This window comes from Cibotium barometz, chromosome 32 (genome assembly GCF_041138505.1).
Source record: "Cibotium barometz isolate CiBa-2024 chromosome 32, ASM4113850v1, whole genome shotgun sequence".
In the NCBI taxonomy this organism is placed as follows: domain Eukaryota; kingdom Viridiplantae; phylum Streptophyta; class Polypodiopsida; order Cyatheales; family Cibotiaceae; genus Cibotium; species Cibotium barometz.
Genome location: NC_141077.1, coordinates 3,433,652 through 3,451,469, shown reverse-complemented (window position 1 = coordinate 3,451,469; position 17,818 = coordinate 3,433,652). Strand labels below are relative to the sequence as shown.

Below are 17,818 nucleotides of genomic sequence, written 5' to 3'. Positions count from 1 at the left end.
ACTTGGGAGGATTGAAAATGGACCTTCCCATACTCAAATTAAGCCAAATGTTTTTTAATAAATTCATGGCAACAAGAGTATTGATCCCTAGAGTTTTTAGATTGAAAGATTCAATATTTAATTTTCTAGAATTAAATTACAATTGATTTAATGGACCTCTGACAATCATAACAAATTTTCTAAAGTAAATCTACAAAAATCCAACCGTTAGATTTGTAATTTTACCTTATACCCACATTATACTAATCTTTCCCAATCTAATCATCACTAGATCCATACAATTTGAGCATTTTAAATGGTAGATGTGGTGGGAGGATAAAATAGTATGTTTTTAATAATTCTAATACCTTTTAAATAATATAGAAAATAGTAGAACACATCAAAAATTACTCGATAAATCAAGTTAAGCTTTATGTTATTTGTATTTGTGATATGCAAAGTGGGAACATAATATGAGTAATAATGTAAAAGTTATAGGCAATTTACTCACATTCACTGTACTTGTCTAAACCTACGAGACAGGGCCTGTATACAAACTTGGTTCCCAAAGAAAAGGGGATTTGCAATTATTGGATATTCGATTAGATTATAGTTTTAGGTGCCCAACTTTGCATATGATGTTTCATTAGAAGACCTTGAAGTGAAACTCCTTGGCTAACTAGAAGAGATTGGCTATTCTTCTTGAAAAAGTGCCTGTTTTCCAGCTAAAGCCAAGGGCGCCCACTACATGAAACTAGATAACCTCATCTTGCAACCACCCATGTGTGTAATCAGGCTAAGTTGGATGATGTTTCTCCATGCTTTGTTGGTACCTTTGGATGATATTGATACTACCTATTTTGAAGTGGATGGTGAGGATGTTGCTGCAAATTGATGTTGAGCCTATGGATGTGGGCTATGTGGGTATTCAGTTAGATGGTTATGGTGATGTAATTGAAGAAAATTGTGGCCTACAAGATGCTGACTATTTGAAGAAGACCTAGAGTTTGGATGATGTGAAGAGTGGACCAGATGATGATGTTTATGTAGCTCCTGTGGTGGCTGCTATTTTGTAGGGAGAAGAGTGTTGTGAAAAAACTCATGGTTCCTTGTTGAAAGATAATCATCTTGTTTATGTAAATGTTTTTAATGGTGGTCTGGATGGGATGCTTTGTGATGGCAAGGATGTGTTTAGGAAAGAGGATGTCTTTGATGATGGTACATGTGATTTATAAAGGCAAGTGATAGGTGGATATGTTGTACAGATGCCTGATGAAGTCAGTGATCTAAGAGGATTATGGGCTTTGGGGTCTATAAGGAATGAAGGCTTGATGGGGATACACAGTTTGGCAAGGAATTCTAAGCCATTTAAAGAGACCACCCCGCTGACACGAGTGAAGGGGTTGGAAGGAGGCTGGACATTAAGTATGCTTGGATTAAGCAACCATTTGATAGAGGTAAGACACAAAGGTTTTTTGAAGTAGGTATATGATCCAGGAGGGAGGAAAGGTATGTTGGATGGCTATGGAGGGAGATGTTGTATCTATTTAATCTAGGAGGTTGTTAGTTTGTATCTCAGTTGTTAATAAGGAGATGACTATCTTTGATGTCAAAGTACAAAATGCTGCTTTGTTGATGGTTGTGAAGGGTGAGATGCTGGATGGCTATTCTTGGAGTTGCATGAAAGTGTTTTTGAAAGAAGATTTATTTAGAGCACAAATAATAGGGTGAAACACTTAAAAGTGTTCCACCTAGGGGGTTTGGGCAATATATGTGAGTCATTTTTGTGATGGATGCAAATGGGGTATGAACACACACTGAGGAAGAGAAGGCAAAATGTAGAAAATTGATATGTGTTTGGATGGTCATGGAATGAGAAAATGGAAAAGACATGAGATGGTATGTATGGACCCATGATGGAATGGGGATGGTATGTTTTGATATACATGATGGTGATGTATTATCACATACATCTAGAGAAAATGGAAAAGACATGAGATGGTATGTATGGAACCATGATGGAATGGATGGGGATGGTCTATTTTGCTAATGATATACATGATGGTGATGCACTATCACATAAATCTACCATTCATGTATAGAATGCTTATCATTTGGTAGCAAGAGAAAGATCACCAGTTAGGGAGAGCTAAAAATAAAATTTTGTATATAGAATAAAAATTACTTGATTTCAAATTTGGTATGCGTGGTTCTTTGTAGGACAAAAAGAGGAAAAAACACGACAAAAAAAGGACAGACGAAGACAGAGAGGTAAGGGTGTTTGTAGCGATTATGGAGCTTTGAGGATAGTTGTAGAGAAGAGGCAATAGTAGCAATGCGTGGCAATGGCTTGAACTAGATCAGAGGGTGTGCCAAGAGATAGGTGATCAGCTAGGATGTGAGGATCCCCTAGGATATCTATTTTGGAATCTCTATTAAAGACTCGGTTCAACTCAATTCTTTGCTCAACTATGAAGTGTTACTGGAAGATTACAGTTTGTATGTCTGAAGAAGAATATTTGTAGACTTGCTACAGATTTCATTAGAGATGATTAAAGCTATGGATTAAAGGAACCAGATTTGAAGGATTGCTATTGGGATGCCTCTGAGAAGGTTCCCCCCTTTCTGTTTTTTCCTTTCTTATGTTTCTGCCCCATGTCTTATGTTTGTTGAGACAAATATGGTTTTATCTATATGGAGAAGACAAGAGGGTTTGGATTTGAGTTTTTTGTTAATGGTTTCAAGAGTTTTATGTTTTAAATTTTGGTTGGGCTGGATATGTTATCATTTGGTTGAGAAGAGTCAGTTGAGTGAGATGGTGTTTTGGTAAAGTTTGTTAAGAGAGATCAATTGGGGATAAAGATTTGAGTGTTTAAGGAATCAGAGCTGAGTCAAACCTGAAGTGGAATGTGAGAGATGTTGATTGGATGATTGTTGAGGAGAGTCATCTATGTGTGAAGTTGTGAAGATTGATTTGAACGTAGGTGAGAGTTCATAGGCTAGCTGGAGTTAGCTGTGCATCAGAGAAAGTCAATTGTGGTGTGTGGGCTGAATTTTAGAGGTGTAGGAGGTCAAAGCTCACCGAGGAGGACAATTGGAGGAATTAACAAATTCTATTGGAGAGTGTTCAGGTGTGAGCTTGAGTCAGCAGAGTATCAGAGGATATCGGCAAAGTTGTTAAGTGCCTTGGAGTTTTGATTTTGGTGTTCCTCAAATCTGGTTTGAGTATACTTTCTTCTTGTATGGTTGTTGTTGGAGTTATAGAGGCCATCACCCAGTATCATCACAACCTGCAGAGGTGCATCGATCTTCATTAACTTCTATCTAGCGAGAGGCCATACCCAATATCATCACAATGTGCAGAGGTGTATCGACCTTCATCAACTTCTATCCAGCAAGAGTACCTCATGATGAAGTCTCTACTTTGAGAGACCCTCTTTGACAAGCCTCACAAAAGGAGTCAAAGGATTCCATCATAAAATCCTCATCATTCATAGCCCCTCTTGAAAAGAATCATCAATCATGAACAAGAACGACACTAAAGGTTATCACCGTAGCTCACAAAGGCAAATCCCTCCAAGTGACCTCACCACATCAGTAGCCTCTGTAATTAATATGCATCATCATCGATGATGCCCAAACCAACAAATGTCACTACTCCATTATGTAAGAAAATTCCAAGAAAGGACCTGCTTGTATGCTAAAAAACAACAAGGTTATGCAGCAAGTCATCTCATTAGATGCATCAACTTAAGCTACCAATCAAAGCTTCACCTTCAATAATTACTCCTACCACAACGTAGTCAGCTCAATGCCTAATGGAATAATTCAAACTATTTGCTAACCCACTTTGGGAGCCACTACCAAAGTTCCTCAAATATTACTGAGAGATATAGGAGCCTGCAACACTAAAACAAAAGCTAAAGCACCTTCAAAGGTAATATCCTTTGATGGGCAAAGGAAGAGAGAAGGTACTAGCAAGTCAAAAAATAGAGAAAAAGAGCAAGATTTAACAAAGAAAGGTAGGAAGTTCCCTAAAAATCATGAAATGTAAGGATGAACAGAAATAGTAGGGATGTTTGTTGCGCCTAGGGCTAGCCGATGCACACGGAGGACATAGGAACCATTAATAGAGAGAGAGAGAGAGAGAGAGAGAGAGAGAGAGAGAGAGAGGGAAGTATTAACTAATGTTAATTACTTAATGATTGCCAAGTACAATGTAATGTTGTATTGATGTTTTTTAAAGCTTTACAAGGTATAATGCTTTTATAGGCAAAATGCCTTCTCTTTTTCAACACACAAACTATGAGGAAATGATGCATGACTCATTGATGACATCACTACTTACACATACAAACAATTAGGTGGCTACAAAAGAGGTGGTTCACATGTAATAACTCACTTACTCACATAAGTAAGTCTTCACACACATATAGGCACACTTCCACATTAATGGACACATAGGGTGGACACACACACACATACAACTCCAAAATCCAACAATTCCTCCTTGGGAGTGAAGGTGGAGATGTCCTGAGATAGACCTTCAATAGGCACGATTATTTAGGCTCACTGGAATCACCTGTTATACAAAAGAGCATAGTGGCCATACTTGACGTGATACAACAGATCACAATCAAGCCTACAAATGGATTGAAAATGGAGCTTGACCACACATGACATTAACTTACATTATTATACCCAAGGATTAACCCCCACCATGGATCTAAATAGGGAGATAGACTAGGATAGTGAAGCCTTTTATGACATAAGGTGGTATAAACAGACATGAAAAAAAAAACAAGAGATACATTCAAATTTCGGGGAACTACCCTGGCATAGAACCCATTATGGATTCAATACACATGGAATTATTTATCTAAAAATCCCAATCAATATCTATCTCAAAAAGATGCTTCTCTAGTGCATCTTCAAGCTCTTCTTCTTCTTTTGCCACTAGGTTGGCATGATTATGCCCTTGTTATCTTGCCATCTCCTTATTGCATCTTTCTTCGGTGTGACGTCCGAGTTTCTTGTAGAATGTGCTCTTGATTGCTTTTCCCCCTTGGGTTTACCTTTTATTTTGGAAAAGTAGCCTCTCTCTATTTCACGATGATAGAAGTGTACTGTCAAAGTTGACGATCCTCATCAATGAGGATAGTCAGCCATGTCATCACATGGCATCTCTGTGGACACTCAAAGTGAAGTTATCCCCTCTTTGTACTTTTCCATATCTTCCAAGATGGAAAAGAGTACTAATTTATTATCATCCTCATCAATGTTGGCCCTTAAAGCAATTAGTTGTTGGAGGGGGGAACTTATGGTGCTGAGGTATTCTTGTAATGAGTGATGTTCTTTCATTTTTCAATCATAATGCTTCTACTTTAAAAACACCTTTTGAATTGTAAATCTTGTTCTCAAATAGATTTTCAAGATTGTCCCATACCTATTTGGTAGTCTTGTCAAAGTCGACACGATGATGAGGATGTCAACAAGCCCTCGACTGATGTGTGCTAGTGCTTGATCATTCTTCTCTGTCTAGGCTCTCACTGTAGGTGCACTTTAGGCTTCTCTTTTGTGCTGTCACTCCAGACTCCATTTATCAATAAGCAAGAGCCTGACTTTTGTCTACCATGCTGGGAAATTATTGCCAGAGAACCTCTCAAATGTGGCTGCTAATCTGGAAGGGTCCATGGTTATGGATGGTGAGACTCAAATGGAAACATTGCAAAGACAAGTGGCTCAGCCAAGGAACTTGGGTACTTTAGAAGTAACTCAGAGAGTACCAGTTTAAGTAGTTCTTGTATCGAAGAGAGTAATGTACAGGAGGTGAACCAGCCAAGAGAAGGCTTTCGTTGTTGTAACAACAGACAGTAAGAGCAGTAGAGTGGAGCAAGGGTGATGAATACTGACTAACAGGCAGGAGTAGTGACATCAAATAGTGGAGCAGCGATGGTGGCATCGACTAGGCAGATGCAATGATAGCAAACATCAGAGAAGGTGGGAGCTCATTCTTCCATGGGCATTGCCACATGGGCGACGGTTGGCGAGAGCCGCTAGCCGATGCTGGTATAGCACCGCACCGAATAGGCAGCGTCAGCGTATACCAACAACATCGGTGATGTAGACATGAACAACTCAGTCGCGGATCTCTAGCATCGCTTGTATGAAGTGGTGGCGAGTAGAAAAGCGTGTAGGTCAGCTTTAGTCTCAATGTCAAGCTCTACTATACCAAATAATGACAGGTGCATATGGAGGACATTCACAGAGCAAACATTGAGAGAGAGACAGAGAGAGAGGTGTCGACTAAAGCTAATTACTTGAGCAATGATTGTTGCATTGATGTGATGTTAAGCTTTACAAGGTATAATGCTTTTATAAGAAAAATGTCTTATCTTTCTTAACACACAAACTATGAGGAAATGACATATGGCTCACTCATGACATCCTTAAGTGTACACATATAAACACTAAGGTGGCTACAAGAGGTGGTTCACATTGAATAAGTGACTTACTCACAGAAGTGAGTATTCACACACATATAAGCACACTTACACATTAATGGATACATAGGGTGGACACACACATATACAACTCGAAAACCCAATAATGTTCACACGTGAATTTCATAAGATAGACACATCATGATGAGTATCTCAGGTTTTTCATGTCCACAAAAGTCACTCAAAAGGATAATAAATGGAATAAACAAAGGCCACTCAAAATCATGATATTCAAAAAATCAATTGGCATGACAAACTAGGGGACATATTCACACCATGAAAAAATCAAGTTTTTCACGCCCAAAAACTGGCTGCAAAAAAACTCAAGTTTTTCACGACCAAAAGGTAGCTCGAACAACAACAAGAATCATTTCTAGATCTTTGAAATGATTAGGTGAACCATAAAATCACCTTAAGAGTAGGGAGTGCAAAAGTTAATTTGGCATGAAAACCTAGTGGAATCTTGAGTTTTTCACGTCCAAAAAAAATGGATCAAAACCACTATAAATCATTCCAAGGTCATAATAATCAAGTGCCTCAAAAAATAAGCTCAAAAATATAAAATTCAAAAGTTTTTTTGACATGAAAAACCTATAAAAGTTCACTGTCGTGGGTATTTGAAGTTTTCATGACCCAAAAAGTGCTTTAGTTCTATCGACTAAGGTGACCACAAGCTTCCACAGAGTGTGAGAAAGGCTTACATCTAGTCAAAATCACTAAATAGGTAGATTTTTTGACATGGTTATCTAATTCACATGCGAATATCTTGGCCAATAAGACATTGACACATGTTGCCTCACACCATGGAAAACCAATTTGGTTTTTTATGTTGAAATTACTTCTTTAAATCAAGGAGAAACCACATGCACACTTGCACATTCACATCTTCCTGAGTGTAACCATATACTTCTTATCCATTTTGGTGAACAAAATTCTGATGTGAATATAAAGATATTCACCGCATCGTGAAAGCCACTGGTTTAACACACCAAGTCAAAATCTTAGGAAATAGTCAACTCTCATATCTTTCATCTTCTCTAACCTTAGGGCATTCATCTAACATCATTTTGCATCTTTTATTTAACGTACATGCATGAATTTAGCCCCTTAGTTATTCATGTCCCACTAATCATGTCCATGTACTACATGGTCTACTAACCTCTATCCACCATTTGAGAGATTTGTGATACTAACATGCATGAAAAGGGTCCCAACTATACAAATTTATAGCAATATCTCTAGATATTTAGCTATCGACAAAACCAGTTCGCTTTTTCACATAAGAAAAAATGTTTAAGAATGGCACTTTTCACATTGATCATATCTTCTTTTGCATAAGTGGATCATTCTAACATGATTGTGCTTCAAGATGTTGTTGACGTGAATATGTCAAGATATTCATGCCATGAAAAACCAAATGCTTTTTCATGCTAGATGGAACCCTTCTAGATTACTACACAAGCTTGTAGATCATTTCAGTGCACATTAGCGATTGTTGATATGACTAATAACCAATCAATATTAATTACACAAAAAAGGGAAAGTTTTAAAAAATATAAAAGCATATATTGTAATCAATATGCAATTACATCATTGGGTAAGCTCATTAGATTACCATTCTTCTTTCAATTGGCTAACTATTATAGCACAGTTGCTCCATGAGTAAACATAAATACTCACCCATTAGTGGAAAATTACGATTTGACAAAACCATTGGCATTGTCATTATCATCATAGACATCCTTCTAGGTATATTTCTAGATGGGGGTCCATGGTGGGGGTGAAATCCTAGAGAATGGTACGACCCATCACTGGATTTCACTTACAAGGTGTGAGCACAATAGGTAGTTCTCAGTGACACCCATTCAAACCTCACCAATAACGAACCCCTTCAATAGGTTGTCCTCGGTGACACCCATTTAAACCTCACTAGCAATAACAAACCCCTTCAAGAATAATCTCTTCACCATAAAATCCCATGATTATCTCAAGAAGGTGAAGAAGTCTTCTATTAACCTCACAAGTTAAAAGAATTCTTTCATGCCTCTCCAATGATTTTGACTTTAACAATAGCTACATCAGGAGTTTGCTTGACTCACTTTACTGCACTTCATTGTATATTTGCTAGTATAAACATAAAATATATTTATACATAAAAAAATAAAAAAGCACATGGGATGAAGAATATAGGGATAGGTCCACTTTAAAATCATTTCAAGATTATTTAACAAAGTCCTACAAACAATAGGGAAATTAACAACCAAGGGACTACATTTGCATCGCTTCAATGTACCAAATAAGGAACGCTTCAATGTACCAAATAAGGAACTAAGATTCACTCTCTTTTTTGAATGATTGTGTCGATGTTCCTTTGGACCTCCTATCTCTTCTTCTCCTCCATTGCTAACAAGTCTTTGAACCAGTGCAAAATTGAAATAATCAATGTGAACCTACTTGTGATTACCAAAAAAAGAGATTAAAAAATGTAATCACTTATAGTGATCCCCACCCCATTTAGTAACTTCATCATTTACTGACTTGCCTTGTCCATTTAATCACTTGTAGTGATCCTCCCCACCACATTTACTAACTAGCCTTGCCCATTCTTTTCGGAGAAACAATGACCATTGGACATTCAAGCAACATCATAAGCATCAACAAAACAACTTCTTAATTTTCCCCTCACCAAAGTCTTCTACTTGATCATAAGGACGTGATCGCCTCAGGAACGGGATAATGTTAACACATTATATGGGGTTATAATAGGAGTTGCCACCATGATTCTACATCAAATAGAAAAGATGGAGGCACCAATGTATAATCAATCTATGAAGCAACAATGTCCAAATCTATAACTTGGATGCCAACCCAGTTGACCATATTTTAAGTGTGGGTGAATGCTTATGGCCTTGTATATAAATCACTTTAACTCATAATTCAATATACTCTTCCATCATGTAATTGAGTGCTCAACATGGTAGTAGAGGAGCTAGTTGAGTGCTCAGTAGTTAGTAGCTATGTTTCCTTCATCTTCTATACATGAGAGAGAGAGAGAGAGAGAGAGAGAGAGATAGAGAGAGAGAGAGAGAGAGAGAGAGAGAGAGGAAAATGCCCCCCCCACTAGCAGTTTAAGACGAGGCAAAAGAGAGTGACACAAAAGGTAACTAGAAGCAAGAAGGGCTAATGAGTTTGTAATGCAACTTAGGACAAGGTAATGGAGATTAGAAAAATGATCATTCATCTATTTTAGAGGAGATGTAAGTATTTTTAGATGATGCACAATTGGGGTTGTGCAATAACAACCCATGCTACTCTATTTAATTATCTCGATGGAAAAAGTGGCCTTCTTTTTAATTTCCCCCTATGGTATCATTATCTAAGATCATTAAAATTTCTCAGCAGTCTTAGTATGAGCAGGATAGTAAGAGAAAGGTTCATGGAACTATAGAGACAGTGTGAGAAACAACACTTGATGTTACATCTCTAGTCATGCTCCTAGAAAATCAACACATGGTAGTGCATTCATCATCACCACAAGCTTTGTGTTTTCTTTCCGTTTGTGTGGCAGTGGAGCTTTGAAAGAGCCCATTGGAGCTTTCTTTTTTGTGTGTGGCAATGGAGCTTTGAAATAATCCATTGGTTTATCAAGCTTAAAGATAAGGGTTTAAAGAAAAAGTGGTGCATGAAAAATGCCATATTAAAAACCTTCTATAACAGTTTCCTAGCCTCTTCACCACAAGCATCACATTTTCTTCCTCTTTGTGTGGTGTTGGAGCTTTGAAATAGCCCATTGGTCGTTGGTTTATTATCAAGCTTAAAGATAAGATTTTAAAGAAAGAGTGGTGGTGTAAAGAAAATTCAATATTAAAGACCTTCCATAAGAGCTATGGGGTCCATTCATCATTCTTTTGCAAGGAGATCAGGGCTCAAGGGAAAAAATAAGGGCTATTTTAGAGAGGTCTTTGATATTGCCAATCTATTCACCAGCAAATTTTAAGAAAAAATTGCCCAAAATTTTCTAGTTTTTAGTGGGTTTTTTTAAAATTATAAAAGTGTTATTTTGATTAGATTCAATTTCTATGCATAGAAAGATACATATTGGATATTTTAACCAATAATTCTCTCAGAATTCTGTTCCTAAGAACCTTTTCTCGAACATCAAGGATTCCTTTCAGGTTGGAGTTTCATCTGTCCTTGGGTTGAAGAAGTTAAGATTTCATCATATCAAGCACATGATTTGGACTTGGTATATACTTTTTAAGAAGGCTGACATGAAATACATTATGTACTTTGAGATGAGGAGGCATAAGAAGCTCGTAGGCTAAGTCACCTACTTTCTTTGTATTCAGATATGGTCCACAATATCTTGGGAATAACTTCTTGTACTTCCCAAGAGATAGAGAACTTCTTTTGGGGCGTACTTGAATGAAGACCATATCTGCTTCTTCAAATTTTATGTTTGACCTCTTCTTATCTGCATACTGCTTCTGTCTATCCTGGGCAGCTTTTATATCTTTACAAATTGACTACATCTGCTGCTCCATGTCATCAAGCATCTGTCTGGATATCTCGAACCTAATCAATGGGTCGGACCAAGTTAATGGAGTTAAACAATCTTGTCCATACAGATCTTTGAAAGGGGTCGTCCCAATACTTCAGTGATAAGAAGCATTGTAGGCGAACTCGACTAGGTGCAGATAACTTAGCCACTTCTTAGGTTCCCTGCCACAGCATGACCAAAGTATATCTTCGATTACTTGGTTTACCCTTTCTGTTTGACCGTCGATCTTGGGGTGGTAAGCTGTGCTGAGATCCAAGAAAGTTTCTATTGCTTCAAAAAATGCTCTTTAAAAAGTGGATATTGATTAGTTTAGAATGCTTTAATCCATTTGGGATAATTTCTAAATAACTTGAGAATGAAAAAAATTGAAAAATGGTCAGCCATACAAAGAAGGTTATGGCAAAATTTTCTTAAATTTTGTGAAATAAGTTTTATCTTTTATTATTCAAAAAGAGTAATCCCCACCGCTTGTGTATTCTAAAAGTGTTATTTTTATTCTATGCATAGAAAAATTCATATTAGAAATATTTTTATAATAAAAGTGTTATTTTCATTAGAATTAATTTCTATGCATAGAAAGATGCATATTGTAAAAATTGAGAAATGGTCAGCCATACAAAGGAGGTTATGGCAAAATTTTCTTAAATTTTGTGGAAATAAGTTTTATCTTTATGTTATTCAAAAAGAATAATCCCCACCATTTGTGTATTCTAAAAGAAATTCTTTTTTATTTTAAAAGTGTTATTCCTATTTTATGCATAAATAGATGCATATTGGATATATTTTTATTATAAAAGTGTTATTTTCATTAGATTCAATTTCTATGCATAGAAAGATGCATATTCCAGCCATAACCTCCTTTGTATGGCTGACCATGTTTAAATTTTGAACTCTCTAAAATTAACTAGAATTTCACCAAGAGTATTCCAAAAGTACACTACATACTACCATATAAGATAGAAAATTTTAAAGATTTACTCAAGTTTCTAAAATTTCAGGTTTGTATATAAAAACATTCACCAATCCATCTATACTTATACTAGTTTACTAGTGTCTTATTTTGTATCCTATCAGGGCTACAAGATTGTTTTCACCATCAGTATGGGGATTTTCATAAACCTTGAGGACTTCATACAAAGGTTACATTGAAAGGAAAATGTCGATTCCAAATTAGATGGAGAATGATTCTAATTCAGAACAACATTATTTTTCTTCGCAAATATTTTTGATGTAACCTTTAGAAGTAGCCTTGTGTGTGAAACCATTTTCAATTTGTGATATGTGGAGAGTCAAATCGGGCCCTTGGACTCACCATGGGCAAGTAAATTGAAAGGGCATGGCTTCCGCTTTGTGTTGTTGTAAAGTCTCCAATCAATAGTCAGCATTATAGCCCAAGACGCAAACCGAGGTGGACCACTCTAGCAAATGATTAAGAGTGTAGGCCTAGCTACATGTATTATTATTAGAATTCATCACCTGAGGGGGAGTGTTGAAAAACAAGTGATGAAAATTGCAACCATTTGGACATTAATGGGGAGCATGCTCGGAGCATGTAACCTTAGAAATATTATGAAGGGTTCATAGTTCGAAGTTATAAGTTAATGTAACCTTAGAAATATTATGAAGGATTCATTTTTCGAAGTTATAAGTTAATGTAAAAAGGTGAATGTAAAAGTGGTGATTCCACATAACATAAGAGTTTGATGAGTTGATGCAGTCAAAGATGGCTCTTGGTGATCGAAAAGGGTATACCCCATGGATGCTGGTAAGAGTCATGTCTCTTGGTGTTAGCAAAGGACAAATTGATGTGTTCACAATGTAGGCCTCTGGACTCACTTGTAATAAGCTTTTTTTAATTGAGATTAGCATTGCCACTTGTGTCCTTGCCTTGCATTAATACATAATTTGTTAACACTTCTAGTTCTTCTAATACATTGTTTAATACATAATTTGTTCACTTCTAGTTCTTCTAATCGCTTAATTATGGAGTTGTTTGTCTTTGATTTGTCGCACGACCTAGGTGAGATTCATGCTTATACCAACAGTTCATGCAATCTTCCTCTGAAATCTCCTTTAAAAGAGTTTTCAAGGGAGCACAAGTTTATTTGCTTTCCTTGAAGTTCACCCATTGTTAGTCCCCTTTGTGTGCTGGCTCTATAAAAACCCATATAGCATGTGTATGCACATATTTATAAATACCTCTATATTTTTATTTGCATAATTTTTACACATGTTTACCTCTTGTAGGTATGCAAGTTTGAATTTTAAATTTTAAACCATCCTTTATAAATCTACATGAATTGATTGCATTAAATAACTATTTTTCACATCACAACTTAAATGTATATAGCATGTAAGTCCCTCAATTACCCCCCCTGGGTCATGCACTAAAGTCCTACATTACTTATATATAGTGTGACCACCTTTAGCTAGTTCCTCACTTAAAGAGGCCTCTTGAGATAAATTAAAAAATATGTAAAATAATGTGTGGGCTCAACATAAGGGGTCTTCTAAAATTGTGGGCTCTTTAGACAGTTCCCTCGATGCTCACTTAAAGGGGCCTCTTGTTTGCGATGGATTAAAACATATGTAAGATAATGTGCGGTCTCAACATGGGGGGGATTCGAATCCATTTTAAGTGATACTAAACTATATCTACATAAAACATTAATAGGTTGTAAGTTTATGGCACTTCATGTTGTTATAATTTTTACGTAAGGGATTCGACAGGAACTCCTCTTTGAATGCATACAAGCAATATATAGAGCCTTTGAATATGTGTTTCTTGGTGGAGCACATCGTGCTCAACCTTCAATCCTCGTCTTCCAAGCCACTTTAACATGTTGGTCACATGGTCCCGTCTAGGATGATGTAGCCATGATTCATATAAGCCACTCTTACATGTCGCTCGCATGGTCCATCCAGGACATAGCCATGATTCATATTAGCCACTTCTCTCTTTCTACATTGTCAATGCTAGGGGTGGCCTAGGGAAGCTTCCATTCCAAAGATAAATGAATTGGAGATGTAAGGACTTGAAAAGGCAGAAGAGGAGGAGGCATAGTAGGTCACCATGCAATCTAGCATGGTGAGGATATGCCCGTGAGATGGCATAGTGGCCTATTAGTTACAATGAGTTGGATGCCTAATCCAACAAGATGACATGTGCATGAGATTGCATAGTGGCCTGTTAGTTAGAATGAGTTGGATGCCTAATCCAACAACATGTGCAAAAACATGATTTTAGCAATTGAAACATTAGACAACTTTGAGAATTTCCAATTTTGAATGGGAGAAAAATGACTTGGAAATTTGCTAAAGGGAAAAAATAACAAAGGAAGCATGGCTTGTGAAAAAAGTAGTGTTAATTTTCTGAAGTGATGGTAAAAGAAGTTAATTTTTTGAAGTGATGGTAAAAGAAAATGGATGTATGGCTCGTGCAAAGTAGTGTGCAGTTGCTATAGTGAGAAGTTAAGAGCCTGGAAGGCGAAGGTTGGAACACGTGTGAACGAGAAAATTCTCAAGGCTGAAACCTTGATTGAACTAACATTAGACAACTTTGAGAATTTCAAATTTTAAATGGGAGAAAAATGACTTGGAAATTTGCTAAAGGGAAAAAATAACAAAGGAAGCATGGCTTGTGAAAAAAGTAGTGTTAATTTTCTGAAGTGATGGTAAAAGAAGTTAATTTTTTTGAAGTGATGGTAAAAGAAAATGGATTTATGGCTCGTGCAAAGTAGTGTGCAGTTGCTACAGTGAGAAGTTAAGAGCCTGGAAGGCGAAGGTTATTGAACTAACATGAGAATTTCAAATTTTAAATGGGAGAAAAATGACTTGGAAATTTGCTGAAGGGAAAAAATAACAAAGGAAGCATGGCTTGTGAAAAAGTAGTGTTAATTTTCTGAAGTGACGGTAAAAGAAGTTAATTTTCTGACGTGATGGGAAAAGAAAATGGATGCATGGCTCGTGCAAAGTAGTGTGCAGTTGCTACAGTGAGAAGTTAAGAGCCTGGAAGGCGAAGGTTATTGAACTAACATGAGAATTTCAAATTTTAAATGGGAGAAAAATGACTTGGAAATTTGCTGAAGGGAAAAAATAACAAAGGAAGCATGGCTTGTGAAAAAGTAGTGTTAATTTTCTGAAGTGACGGTAAAAGAAGTTAATTTTCTGACGTGATGGGAAAAGAAAATGGATGCATGGCTCGTGCAAAGTAGTGTGCAGTTGCTACAGTGAGAAGTTATGAGCCTGGAGGTGAAGGTTGGAACACGTGTGAAGGAGAAAATTCTCAAGGCTGAAACCTTGATTGAACTAACAAAGGGCGGGTTCACATTGGAGCGGCGGAAAACATACTCTCAAACACACTTTTCCAGGTGGAACTCTTACAAAATGCACACTTCCGCCGTCCAACTGTTCACATAGGGAGGGGGAAGTAAAAGGGAGCCTGACTTCTTCCGCCGCCCACTGTGAACACTGGGGGGCGGCGGAAGAAAGAGTAAACACCATACCAAAAACCATAGAACAAAGCTATATTATGTCCACAAAGCATAGTGTAACTACATAAAATAAAGAAGCCACACTACAAACCACAATAAACCAGACAAAAGACTTGTATTACAAAGGCTTAATCGGAGTTGGTAGGTGAGTCCAGCTCCTCTAAAGCCGCCCTTCCAAAAACTTGTAGGACATTCATCCTTGCTTGCTCTCTATACATTGTTCGGGCAAGACTATCTCGCCGCTCCGAGCCAACTCCAAGGTCACTCGCACCCCCTTCATTGCCTCCTTGAGCGCGCTCCATTGCATCCTCTATGTCAACTTCACGTATTGCTTGAAGCTCCCTCATGGAGGTAGCTATTGCTCTTCGATCCTCTTCTACACGTCCAGAGCATGCTGACAATTCTGCTTCCGCCTCACGTACCCACTCCATATCAAAAGACTCTCCATGTTGGATACAAATGTTGTGTAGCACAAGACAAGCCGCAACAAGATCTGGGACATGACGTAGATTCATGTCACATCTTTTTAGCAAGATGCGAAACCTTGCCTTGAGCATACCAAACGCTCTCTCAACTGGCATCCTTGTGCTCGATTGAATGAAATTCCAATGGTACTTAGACGTGTCAACCCTTCCTTGCATCCTTTGAAAGGCACTAACATGTATGGCCGTGCGGGGTAAGCACAGTCGCCAACCAAACAATAGTTACCCAGCTCGCCCCTTGCACATGCTTGCCCTATATCACTTCTGGAGAAGTTCAAGGAGTCATGCGCTGATCCGGCCCAACCGACATCATAATTCCATACTGAGCAATTGGCGGCTACTGTTAGTTGTAGCAAAATAGAGTGGAACCCTTTCCGATTGAAGTAGTCAACATGGTTGTCTCGGGGTGCAATGATGGGGATGTGAGAACCATCTATCGCACCAACGACGTAGGGAATTCCCCTAAGTGCCTCAAACTCTCGTGCTAAAGTTGCAAGCCGAGATCTTGAAGGCCATCTTATGTACATATTTCGGAGACCCGATTTCACAATTGCCTTGGAAAATGCAAGGATTATTTCACAACATGTGCTCTTAGTGCAACCATAGGTGTCACCAAGGCCCAAGAGTCCATCTCCTCTAGCAAGTCTGCTTAGAGCAATGGCTACCCTATCTTGAATAGACACATGCACACGGAAGTTTGTGGTTTTCTTTTGCATGAATGGTGCTAGACTCCCACAAAGGTAATGAAAGGTTTCTTTGCTAACCCTAAGACGCCGCTTGAACATGCTAGCACTATAAGCACTTAGGAGATAGCATTTTACAAAGCCTTGAGGCCGTGGATATGCCCACGCTTGTTTGTGTTCATGACCCCTCCTACGGTTCGCAATCTTCCTCAACCTCACAGATCGTGCCATGCATTCGGTAACATGCAACCAAGTCTGCACTATGCACTCATCATTGTGCATGCTTGGTTCTTTAAGCAATTCATAGATCGCTATAGAACACAACCACGCACAATAGAGTGCAATGTCTTTGGACATGCCCATTGTCACCTGCAAATCCAAAACAAGTTGATACATATTCAATTCTCAGCTTATATGGCTTCTTAGGAGCTTAGAAACATTCATAAATCCATACAACGCATAGGAACAAAGCAACGTCGAGATCCCAAACTTTAAAAACTCATACAAGAATAATAACAAGAATTTCCTCCGCCAAGGCTACTTGTTGCCCCCCCTTCCTTCCTTAAGGAATTCACTCATTGTGGCATGCAATCCTGCCAATATCTTCAGTCGCTCCCTCTCCAAGGCAACATTTTGGCTAGAGGTCTCCTTGAGATGGTCCAATAGATGTTTCCCAGTATCGGCCATTGTGGCCAAAGATTCCTCATACTTGGGAGTCACTCGATGACTTGAGGACATGGGTGCTTGTGGCTTCTCGTCATCTAGTGCTATAGTTACTTCATCCTTGTCACCGCCGGGGAAAGTAGCATCATCCATTGTTGATGAAGAAGCGTGGCTAAGAGGAGTGACCGTGGCTCTATCGTGGTAATACTCATCCACCACATCGAACCATTTACATGTGTGCCTCCTGTCATTGCCAGATACCGAGTTGTGAGCTTTGTCCACTCTATATTTTGCTAGCACCGCTTGCCACTTCTTGCGACAACTTTCACTATCCTTATCGAAATCAGGGTAAATGCCGGCTAGCTTTGTGGCCACCTTTGCCCACAAGTTGACCCCTTGTTTCCCAGGATTGTTGAACTCCTCACTCATGCCCCCCCTGACATGAATGAGTTGG

General features: G+C 38.1%; 1 protein-coding gene across 1 annotated transcript; it reads right to left on the bottom strand.

Annotated features, from left to right (window-relative positions):
* Positions 1 to 15,402: 15,402 nt before the first annotated feature.
* On the bottom strand, positions 15,403 to 16,138 carry LOC147619741 (uncharacterized). Its single transcript, XM_086772629.1, has one exon. The coding sequence runs from the start codon at positions 16,115 to 16,117 to the stop codon at positions 15,665 to 15,667; it is 453 nt and encodes a 150-aa protein (XP_086628755.1). The 5' UTR covers positions 16,118 to 16,138; the 3' UTR covers positions 15,403 to 15,664.
* Between the last annotated feature and the right edge of the window lie 1,680 nt (positions 16,139 to 17,818).

Excerpts from the sequence above, each read along its gene's own strand:
- LOC147619741 (XM_086772629.1), bottom strand. The coding sequence starts at position 16,117 with ATGCCAGTTGAGAGAGCGTTTGGTATGCTCAAGGCAAGGTTTCGCATC.